This window comes from Coturnix japonica, chromosome 2 (assembly GCF_054131305.1).
Source record: "Coturnix japonica strain WE chromosome 2, WE-NBRP24, whole genome shotgun sequence".
In the NCBI taxonomy this organism is placed as follows: domain Eukaryota; kingdom Metazoa; phylum Chordata; class Aves; order Galliformes; family Phasianidae; genus Coturnix; species Coturnix japonica.
This window is the reverse complement of record NC_140664.1, coordinates 47,564,524-47,576,471: the sequence shown is the minus strand read 5'-3', so window position 1 is coordinate 47,576,471 and position 11,948 is coordinate 47,564,524. Positions and strand designations below refer to the sequence as shown.

At 43.3% G+C, this 11,948-nt stretch overlaps 1 protein-coding gene across 2 annotated transcripts; it reads right to left on the bottom strand.

Moving 5' to 3' along the window:
- Positions 1 to 2,471: 2,471 nt before the first annotated feature.
- Positions 2,472 to 10,448, bottom strand: TUBB6 (tubulin beta 6 class V). Of its 2 annotated transcripts, XM_015855243.3 has the most exons (4): positions 10,356 to 10,448; positions 9,883 to 9,991; positions 8,490 to 8,600; positions 2,472 to 4,082 (listed from the first exon to the last, which is right to left on the bottom strand). In XM_015855243.3, exons 1-4 carry the CDS (start codon positions 10,410 to 10,412, stop codon positions 3,019 to 3,021), a joined length of 1,341 nt encoding a protein of 446 aa, XP_015710729.2. In that variant the 5' UTR covers positions 10,413 to 10,448; the 3' UTR covers positions 2,472 to 3,018. The 2 variants fall into 2 exon arrangements, with proteins under 2 accessions (XP_015710729.2, XP_085395878.1); XM_085539752.1 differs by lacking the exon at positions 8,490 to 8,600.
- Positions 10,449 to 11,948: the final 1,500 nt, after the last annotated feature.

The following is an 11,948-nucleotide window of genomic DNA, read 5'->3' as shown; positions in this document are numbered from 1 at the left end:
ATTTCCATGCGAAGCTGAGCTGCTGGCACAGAACAGGTGCAGATCTTGGGTTGGTTCCAGTCCTCTGTTTTCATCTCCCTGAGACTTTACTGAAGTTGTCTCAGAACAGGATCGTTGTGGTTTTGTCACGTAATGAACTTGTTGCTCCCAGTGCATCCCGTGACAGTGCTGAGAGCAGCGTGTACAGCTCTGTGTAAGCTGAGCATCACGTCCTGTTAGCACACTTAACTGTGTCCTTGTGTTTGTAAAACTTCCATCAGGCAGACATGGCAAAGTAGCAACCAATTTATTTGCATCTGGTTTAGTGTTGTACTTTACATGTAGCTGTACTTACTGCCATTTGTTTATGCCCCTATTTTCCATCTAGTGGAACAAATCTTATTTCTCACAGGCAGTTTGTAGCCAGTGCTGAGGATTAAATGTAGTTATGCTGTGGAGGTCTTAATTTCCTCACTTCTCATTTGACTCTTCCCTCAAACAAGCAAATGAACAGACCAGAAAGAGCATCAACTTACTTTGTGTAGTCTTAGCTCAGTAAGTTTCAGTATTTTGTGCCAAAAGTGGCAGAAACGGGCTGTGTTGGCATTTTGGATTCAAAGCAAAAACATGAGAACTAAATAAACCATCTACCTCACCTGCTCCTTTAAAGAGGGTGGTTAGACTCAACGCAAATTTGAGACTTCAAAGTCTACTCTGTGATGTGGCTGCCAGTAAGGTCAGATTATATTGGTATGCAAACGTTTAGCAGCGATCCTTCAACTAATAGAGGCTTGTGCAGCGGGAAGAGAACCGCTGCCTTCCCTGTTTGTTTGTCTTGCTAGGAGGAGGAGCAGGTCCGGCCCTCTTCCAGCCTTAACTGTTCACAGGAGGTGACTGGCTCTTCATTTCACAAGAAGAGTGAAGTTTCTAAGAGCAGAAAGTAATTATCTGAAAAGAAATGCAGCTGAAGGAAATGTTGACAGACCTGTTACTAAAAAAAAGATGATTAGAAAATCACTTGAATGAAGAGGAAAAGGAAGCATTCCCACTTCCTTGTCTCTTATTGCTTTCATGCAAGCTGACCCTCTGGTAATGATGTTCTCACTGCAGGTTCCTGGGCTTGTTTGGCTTTTTGCTTTCTTCTAAAATCATCACATGGAAGATGTCTCCTGTTGCTCTAAATGGGATGTGAAGTTGTCCCGCCTTCACACCCAACAGATGGAAGTAAGTAAACTTGTGAAAGAGTGACTGAGTCAAAATAGAATCAGAGGACGTTGTCAGTTGTGGGTTCTATGGGTTCAGAGTCTGTGTTCTAGATTTTGAGTCAGTGTATGAAAAGCAAAGAGGCTGGATCACCAAGAGAATGCTCAGTTGTTTAAGATTCCTGTCATTTTATGTTGTATTTTAATTAATAATATCAGAATTTGTGGCTGGGAGCTTCATTAATTCTGTACTATGATGAAATGAAGTTCCAGAGGTTAAAAGATGGCTGCCCCTACTTCACCCAGCAGCAGCAGCTGTGCTAGTGCTTTTGCCTGTACTTGATTAGAAGTAAGCTCCTTTCAGTTCCACATAGAAGGAAACTGAGCAGACAGCTTTAGCGTGTGTGGTTTGCAGTTATGTGTGGAATACAACCTCATTCCCCAGATCCCAAACTAAAAACAATCTATGATATTTTTAGGAGCAATGGATCATTGGAAGTTATATTTGTAAAGTGTTTCTTTTTTTTTTTAAGTATTGAGCAAAGTTGTTGCTTAGAAAGTGCTTCAGAAAGCAAGGCAAAAAAGAGCAGAGTTCCTGAAACACATAAAGTTTGGATTTCCAGAGGGTTTTTCTTCCTTTGTTTGCTTGTTTTGTTGCCTGGAAACTGACCTAAATAAGACAGTCTATGTAAGGCAGAGTGTTCTTCAGTGGAAGCTCTCTCTAATGGAGAAGAGCTGTTTAATTGATATGGCCAGAAGTACAAAGTATGCACAAAGAGCGAACACCCAACAGTCATTTTGTCAAGGCAACAAGTCAGTTGTGCAAGACAGAGTTCCAGATGTCATGTGAGCAGATAGATAAATTAATGTTCATCTTTCATTTTGCCAGCTGTTTTGGTTACCATGCATAAATAGTTGTACTTCACTTTAACCTCAGTCTGCACAGCAATTCTAGAACGTCCATAGAACCCACTGGGGTAGCGAGATACATCAACATGTAGTCTCCTTTCCCACCATGCTGTGGAGAGCATAAATTTCAGGTATGTAGGCAAGGTGGAGTGGAGACAGGAACCAGAAACAGTTACCTGGTGATGGCCAGAAAGACAGGGGACTGCAAGATGTTGTGCTTCCAGAGGGTCCTTAAGGAACGTACCACAAGTGGACAGATTTCATATATATAACCTGTCATTACTCACCAACAAGTGAAAAAGTCACATAGCATAAATTTAGCCCTTGGCCTGCAGCTCATCACTGGATAAATACAGCATTGACTGCCCAGAACACTTCTGCTTGAGATGATATTAATCTTTTTTATTTTGTTTTCATAGAATTTGAATCAAATGTCATCACTGTACAGAACAGTTAAAAACTTTCTGTCCTTTTTATTACCAATGCATTTTTGTTCCTGGCAGTTCAGTATTGTATACTCAGTACAGAATGAATACTTTAAACCCGCAAGATTTTCTTACTCATAATTGGATGAAAACAGTGCAGTTCTGTTTTGTAGATTTTCATATTACTTCTTTTCTTGTAAAACTTTATGGAAGACAAAGTTTGGAATAAAAGAAAGATCCCAAACTACCAATCTCTGTGTTTAGACTCTTAATCGGAAGTCTTACATGAACGTCCCGTGAATAGAAACAGCCCGATTTTCAGAAATGCTGAATGTCCTCAGTTCCCAGTGACCTCAATGGACTCTGAAGAACAGCTCTAATATGTGAGAGTCGTGCTCCCGTTTTTTCCCCCTCATTTTGAAGCCTAAATACAGATTTATAAGCCTAATTACTAGAAATCCACATGTGAGAATTTGGCCTGGAAAACAGCATACCTAATTTCTTTATTCATTGACCTCTTCTTCATCATCTTCAAATGCTTCTTCTCCATCATTTACTGTAGCTTCCTGGTATTGCTGATACTCTGACACCAGATCATTCATGTTGCTTTCTGCTTCTGTAAATTCCATCTCATCCATTCCTTCTCCCGTGAACCAATGGAGGAAGGCCTTTCTCCTGAACATGGCTGAAAATTGCTCCGAGATCCTTTTGAAGAGCTCTTGAATGGCTGTACTGTTGCCAATGAATGTGGAAGCCATCTTGAGGCCACGAGGCGGTATGTCACACACTGCCACCTTCACATTGTTTGGGATCCACTCCACAAAGTAACTGCTGTTCTTGTTCTGGATGGCCAACATCTGCTCGTCAACCTCCTTCATTGACATAGGACCACGGAAGACAGTAGCCACTGTCAGATATCTCCCATGCCTCGGGTCACAGGCTGCCATCATATTTTTGGCATCGAACATCTGCTGGGTGAGCTCTGGAACAGTGAGTGCTCGGTATTGCTGGCTGCCTCGGGCAGTCAAAGGAGCAAAACCTGGCATGAAAAAGTGAAGGCGTGGGAATGGGACCATATTCACTGCCAGCTTCCGGAGATCAGCATTGAGTTGGCCAGGAAAACGCAGGGATGTAGTCACCCCACTCATGGTAGCAGAAACCAAGTGGTTTAAATCACCATACGTTGGAGTGGTGAGCTTCAGGGTGCGGAAGCAAATGTCATACAAAGCTTCATTGTCAATGCAGTAGGTTTCATCTGTGTTTTCAACCAGCTGGTGGACTGAGAGCGTGGCATTATAAGGCTCCACCACTGTATCAGAGACCTTTGGAGAGGGCATTACACTGAAGGTATTCATTATCCTGTCAGGATATTCCTCTCGTATTTTGCTGATGAGCAGGGTTCCCATGCCAGACCCCGTCCCTCCTCCCAGGGAATGAGTGAGCTGAAATCCTTGCAAGCAGTCGCAGTGTTCACACTCTTTTCTCACTACATCAAGTACAGAATCAACCAGCTCTGCCCCTTCTGTATAGTGTCCTTTGGCCCAGTTGTTTCCAGCACCAGTTTGTCCTAAAACAATACACAACAGGAAAAGAAAATATACAAAGTTATCGGTAGCATTTGGGCACCAAATGGAGTCACATCACGCCCGTAAAAATGAGCTGCTATAAATTTGACAGGTAAGTATCGCTGCTCTTTAGTTTTGCCTACAAATATCTCTGGTAATATCAATGTAAGTTTTTTTTATATAGACTCCTTTTGCCTCAAAAATTCCCCATAGTTTACATTTATGTCTTTGGGTGGCATTTTCTTTTTTGGAATTTAACTTTCCATAAATGCAAAGATGGCACCGACTCCTTGTTTTGAAAGCTCTTACACTCCCAGCCCTGCTTATTCCATAAACATACAGAGAGTGTTTATATTTAAATGCTTTCTGTTTATAGCGATCATGATGAATAAAAAGCTAAATCACAGATGCACATTTCTAAATGAAAGGTTCTTGGACTGTTCTCACATTTGCTACTTTCAGATAGGAGGCACTGTTGTCATTCAAGGATGAGGCCAAGCTTCCAAAAGCTTTTTAACTACTATATCAAAGAATTATAACAACATTTTCAATCAATGGTTATCTAGCCTGAATGAAAATACTGATCAACAGAAGCTTCATGAAAGATATCCCAAAAATTCAGGGGTAACTGAGTGCCATTTAACATTTACTGATTTCCCTAGAAACTCTTTGGGGTCTGCAAAGCAACTTGCCAAACTGGAAAACTTAGATTTCACAAGCCCTTCATTTTCTCCCCCTGTCTTCCATTTGCCATTAATGGGCCACTCAGGATGGATAATCTGGATTCTCTGCTACATGGCTATTTTATTATTAGATAACAAAGATTAAACAGGGGACCAGCCTTTAAAACTCATGTTCCTCACCGTGGCTACTATATCCATACCCTGTGCTACCAAATTCAGTCAGTAGTACTCTTGTAATTAGTCATCAGAAGGAGCAATAATTCCACAATCACATATATCCATTCTGCATGGTTCTTCAAGTCCTCCCTTCCTTCCTACACCAATTCAATTCCCAGCTTGCTGTGCTGGTGCCAAACATACAGTTCTGGGAAAACTGCTTGCTGGGGTGTTGTTCAAATATGGCACACTTTATTTTCACTGCAAAAAAAATGCTCAATTTCCTCACGATTTATCTGCTTAGTTGATGCATTGTTCTATATGCTGCTGTGTTTTTCTCTCTTTGAATCTATGAAAGTCAGCACTTCCTGTCCAGCTGGACAAAGCACAAAGTAATATCCTTCCAGAATGAAATAGGCTTGCAACCACCTGCAGTGTGATTGAGCAGGTCCCCTACTAGAGACAGAGATCTGCACAGCACACAATAATGCTATTTCAGATGCAGAAGGATCTCAAAACCAAACTCTGAGTCTTAAGAATATACTTTGAAGAACATCCCCCATATGTTGTATTGCTCTTCTCCAGCAGGCAGTGAGAGAATAGGAGAGAATGGGGAATAGGAGCAAAGAACGGGGAAAGAAAAAAAGAAAAATGGCAATTTTCCTCAAAAATGTGGAAATTTTGTGTTTGTGGGAAAAATAATCATCTGACTTGATTTGCATTGTCTTAGTCTGCAAAATAAATTAGGAAGTAAAACATGTAACACAGAAGTGGACCAGTCCTTCCTCAGGCTTAATCCTCACCACAGGATCTCCCAGAAGCCCATATGATCACTGTCATCTCTTTATTGCATTAACATGGCCTTTGTATTTATATTCAGTTTAACTGTAGCAGTGGCTGCCTACACCACAACTATCTGTTTCCCTCCAGCCCCGGACTATCAGTTGCTCCTGTATTAACACTGCACTCATCTACTAAGCAGCCACCTGCTTCGAGTCTCCTATGTTTTCTGTGAAACCCCAGTGGATGTCCCCCACTTACCAGGTACCTACCAAGACTCTGAAAATCACATACTACACTGAAAATTGAAGGCTTGGCAGATCTTTGCCTCTACTCACTGTTCACTTACTGAAATCTAATGGAAGTCTACAAGAAGTAATCCCAGAACTGATGCTGGTACCACCAGATCTTCCTACCACTGTTTGTTTCTCCAATGCTCATGTGTAAGGTTGAGCTTCACATGCACGGAAGCCATTTGACTAACAGACAAAAAATAGCAGTTATTTTCTGAAAACTTATTTCTTCCCTTTCCTCTCTCTACTGCTCAAAATAAAACACAAACCTAGGAAGAGAGACTGGTAGCTTGCATGCTAATGCTTAGAAGACTGTTGTGATCAGGTTTGGTGCAGAGCATTTGATTTAGAGAGGGAAAGCCAGCTCCTTTGACTGGCTAACAGCCATTTGTGTTTATCATCATCAGTTTAGGCAACCTAAACTGGAGAGACACCTATGCAGGAAGAGATACCAAGGATGTAGGCAAAAAAAGAAGGAGAAATGCAAAAGTGTATCAGTGAAAAATGGTCAAGAAAAATAGTTACATCAGACTGTTCACAACAGATACTGGTGGGCAACTCTGTGCCATTAGGGAGCCAAAATACCTGCTGCTCTCCTACAGTAAGTTCATTCCACCTGTGCTTCTTCACCTCTTACATCAGTACCCTGCAGCACTGAAGTACAAGGAGTATGTCTGCATCCACCTCAGTCTCCCACTGGCCTGAGCTAAAATCCCTGTACCTGGTGCATGTGATGAGCTACTTTATATAACTGAATGAAATTCTGATTGACGGTCCACAGCTATCATTACAGGTATGCACACATACGTGTATATGCATGCAGTGGCTGCAAACCTCTGCATCGGAATGAGCCCTAACAGCCTGGCATACAGCAACTATGAAACTGCCAGCCTCTGCCACAATGTCCTTTGTGGGTCCAGGCTGGATTTTTAAAAGAGAAAACAAAGTGCTTTGTTGGCTTCTAATACAGAAGATCATTACTTCAGCACTCAGGCAGCCATTCTGCACTATTCAGCAGGTTGGGAGGACGGTGCCTGATGCTGGCAGGGACCTCCGTCAGATACGAGTTCATCACATGCTGTTGGTTCATTGTTAGCTTGTCAGGAAGGGAGTGCAGTGAACTGGACTATTGTTAAAGATACTAAATTGATTTTGCTCAGGTTTTACTGGTGATACGCCAAAATGCAAAGTTCCAACATAGGTATTTCCAAGCATGGTGTCAATTCACTTTTAAGGGGCTGCTGTGGTACACACAGGAGAAAGGGAGTCAAAGAAAAAACCTGAATATAGAAACTTGCCTCATAAAGCTGCCGATGACTTTTTATACCAACCTAACTTGTACATGTTGTAATTTGAACTTTTGAAAGGGACCCTTAGCATCATTGTCATGGATCATATGGGAGAAAATTAGCAATAAAACTTCAGCTGAACTCAGCTAAAGAAGTCAGTTAAATGCTCAATATGATTCCATGGCTTCTTATTCCCTACTTCAACTGAGGGATGTTGAGCTACAGTTTATTCCATACCACCCAAACAATGTTTATCTTTTGTCTGTCTGTCCCTGGCACTGTTCCTTCTTTATGTTAACACAATATACCAAACTAGGCTGAAACCAAAGCTTGCTTTGGCAGGAGGAAGCATGGCTAGTGCAGACATGAAAACCAGAAGGCCACTAACACCCTCGTGGTAGCACTCATTCAGACTTCCTGTTGGAGTGGCTATTTTATTGCCTTTTACACTCTGCCTCTCCTTTAGTGCAAAGGGACCAATAGCACTCCTGTACTTTGTAAGGATGCTATGAAATTAAATCATGGTAATATTCACTTTAAGTTTACATGGGAAGTACTACAAAAACACAAAGTAAAACAGTAAAAGCCAGAACAACCTTCTCCAAGAACACTGCAGAACCTGAAGTTCCTCACATGCTGTCAGATTTTCCTTCATCATGATGGAAAATACCCCACTAACTGGCTCTAAGAGTGGTTTCCATTGTGTCATTGGCATTCCTCTAGCACTATGCTATTCTGTAAGGCTCCATTGAAAGAGTTAAATTACACAGCCTTTAAGCAACCTCATGTTCATGCATTTAACGTGATTTCAAGTCAATAACTGGTTGGTTTGTGGTTGCGTTTTTTCCCCCCTCTGCTTTCCATTTCCTGCAGAATTTCCATGCATTTTGTTGTAAATAGTAAAGAATTGGCCTCAGGATTTCATTAGCATTCAAATCTATTGAAAGCAAATGTACATTATCTGATGATTATCATAGGAAACTTTAGGTAGTTTGCTAATTGAAAGAACAATTAACAGCAGAATGACTTCTTCAGTTAATGGCATCTTTCATCTTTTGGTTGACTTACAGATAACTGGAAATGGATTGTTAAGCTAATCAAGTTTTTCAGTACTAATAATACTTTGGAACAGGGGGGAGGCAATATTGTTTATATGCTGTTTTTACCATTCACTTTGTTTTCTTCTTTTTTAAGTGATATCCACATACCAAAGATGAAATTATCAGGCCGAAAGAGCTGCCCAAAAGGACCAGATCGCACACTATCCATGGTGCCCGGCTCCAAGTCCACCAAAACTGCTCTTGGCACGAATTTCTGGGCTACAAAGAAAAACAAGCATGCCCTTAATGTTCTGGAAAATACCGAAACAGTTACAGTGTTTAACATACAATTACATTGCTTATCACTAGTCTAATACAGATTGTACATAGATAAATATTTCCTATAGAGGAAGTCATAGTGGAAGACGAATCCAAGCATGATAGGCACAAAACAGTTCTCACTGAACAACAGACTTGATATCTGATGCCAGTGGAATATTACATTCCGTAAGCATTTTGAGGATTAGATATAAAGAAGGGAAGCCTGAATAGAAAAAAGAGATAGTTGAATAATAAAGTAGATAGTCTGTTCTGCGTATAATGAAATGAGTGGAGGATTTACATCCAAATAATAGAATATCCCAAGTTGCACGGGATCCATAAGGATCATGGGCCCAATTCCCAGCTCCACAATGGATCACCCAAAAACTTCAGACCATAACAATGCTAAAACACATAACAACTTTTCATGCTTGAAGGACTTGCTGTCAATGAAAGAGTTATTTGGTGCAGGTGGCAAACAACAGATTAAGGACTGCTCAAAGAAACTAAAATAAATAATACCATAGAATCTTAGAATCACCAAGGTTAGAAACAACTGCTAGGATCATCCAGTCCAACTATCCGTCTATCACCAATCCTTCCCACTACACCATGTCCCTCAATACAACATCTATATGTTGTAGATATGTTTTAACATGTAGATATGTAGACATGATGTCCCTCAATACATATACATATGTATATGCATTTAACATATACAGAGGTACGTATGTCTTTAACATATCTGTAGACAGATATGTTAAACTAAGCTGGATGGAAGACAAAACACTCAAAGTTATTCTCAACGACCAAAGGACTCACCGTCCCCATCTTACATAGCAATACCTTCCAACACCAGTCTGACTCAAAGGACTTTAGTGCCTTTAGTACCTTATTAATGAATCACCATTACCTATGGCCCAACTCTTTCAACCCAGAAAACAGAGACTACGTGCTGTATCTGTGATATGGGCTGGCAAAACCAACAGTTCAACGTGAGGCAACGGATAAGAGACAGCTGATGCATTAATCACGCCTTGCAAGAGCGATTAACGAACTTCCACGCAGGCTGTGCCCATCGGGACACTCCCTTTTCTCCTCCTAGGGATGGAGCCGCCAGCTGATGCTGGGAGGAGGGCGGCCAGAAGCGCTTCCAGCTTCCAGCACCGCTCTCTCCCACATTCCCGTCTCCCTTCTCACGGAGCCCGTCGCCCTGCACCCCTCCCCACCGCACACTTACAAGATGATTCATTATAGTAGACATTGATCCTTTCCAGCTGCAGCGCTGAGTCACCGACATAGCCTCCGGCTGGGTCAATGCCATGCTCATCACTTATCACTTCCCAAAACTAGGACAGGGGAAAAAAAAAAGAGAGAGAACGAGAGGGTTGGGAACTCCCCGAGCTCCGTAGCCCTGCCCAGCGCTCAAACGGCCACGCAGCGCGGCCCGGGGCAGCTGCTGGATTCCAGGCGCTCCCGGCCCCTCCCTGCAGCGCTGCCCGACAGCGCCCGGGGTTACACAGCTGCGAGGGGCTTCTCGACCACCCTTCGCCCCGTGCCCGCTGTTCAGCCCCATCCCGACCGCTTTGCGAATAGCAGCGAGAAATCCCGTCGGTTTCAGCGTTCCCCGACGCCTTTTACCGACAGCTGCTGAACTTCCCTGTCGTCCTGCAACCACCCGGAGCGGCGGGAGGGCTGCTCCCCTCGGCTCACCTTGGTCCCGATCTGGTTGCCGCACTGGCCCGCCTGGATGTGCACGATCTCCCTCATGGTGCCGTCCCGTCCCGCTGTCCCGCCGCGCAACCCGGCTCTGCCCCGTGCGGGCGGTGCTTTATGGGCTCTGAAGCCCCGCACCCCACCCCCGCCTCCCCTCCCTCTTTCTCCACCGCCCGCTCCAATGGCCGCCCCCTCCCGGGACCGCCCCGTTCGGCCCGATGGCGATGGAGGCTCGTACCGTTACCTCCGGGGAGCGGGGGTGGGTGAATGGCGGGGTGGTAGCAGCCCCTTTGTGGGAGCCGGAGCTGGGTTGTGTCCTCACCCTGCAAGCTTCATTCTCACCGCGTGGAGTCAAAGAACTGCTCGAGTTGGAATGGAGCCTTGAATTTCACCTGGTCCATCTGCCGCTGTGACTCCTCAGTGCTCTTCAGCTCCTTGCATAGCCCTGGAGGAAGGCTTTCATCTGTCTGAGCACATCTGAATGCACCCCTTCTGTTGAGCAAGACTAGCATTGAGGCTGCAGAACCTCACCGTCCGGATGAGTTTCTTAGGTTAAAGAAAGATGTGAGATTAAACGTAGCCTGCCTGGAACTTGTGTGCTCTTCCCAGTCTGAACACAGTCAAGATAAACCCTACAAATCAATATGTGAGCCCCAAATAGCCCAAAATCTGTACCAAAGCTGGGAGGTCTCTTCCTCCCTACCTGCCCATACATTGCTGTGACATGGCTGGTAACTGGATCACACACTCCGGGAACCAACCTTGTCTTTTTGTAACTTTTTTTCAGCAGCTTTTTGCTAATGACCTCTGAGCAGCCCCCACACATGATTCGTTCTGCCATCACTGAAGCAAATGGAGGATTAGTGCGTTTGCCTTGCAAGTAGCCAGCACCACAGGACTGGATATTATGTGCCTTTTTCTCTGCAGAAGGACTCAAATAAATGTCCCTCTGTCTCTGCATTTTTGGAAGACATCCATGAGCAAGTCATTTGCTCAGCAGCCTGACTGTTGAGGTCATCTTGGGCTTTGCTTAAATCTATATGTCCTTGAATGTATCTTGAAGGCCTGTTTTTCCACATCTCTTCTGGGATGCCATTTATAAAAATTCCATCTCTAGATTTTTTCTTCCTATCTACTTCATTAAGTTTGTCAGCTGGGCTTTGCTTGTTACTAGTCTCAATCAGGGACAGAGTCGTACCTCTTCTGTTACTTGGGTCCAGAAATTAGTTATGAAAGTGCACCTGTGGAAGATTCAGTGTAAGAGGCTCCTATTCCTTGGGAATGTTATTGGGCTCCTCCACTTCCCATTGTTGCTCACTGTTCAGAGAGGCAAGTCTTCAATCACGTAACCCAACAGCAGCCTTTAGAATCAGATGATATTTTTTAGAATGAAAAATAGTAGGCAGAAAGTAAACATATATAGACCAGTAGAGGGGTATAAGAAGAAATGAGAATACTGTCGTAGAACCTTTAGTCCTCATCCCTCCTGAAAAGCTGTATGTACCAGCCAGTGGCTTTTTCAAAAGGTTTCTCTGCTATCTGAGAGCAGCAGTTGGTCAAACATTGTTCAGAGGCCGAAACTTCAGCCAC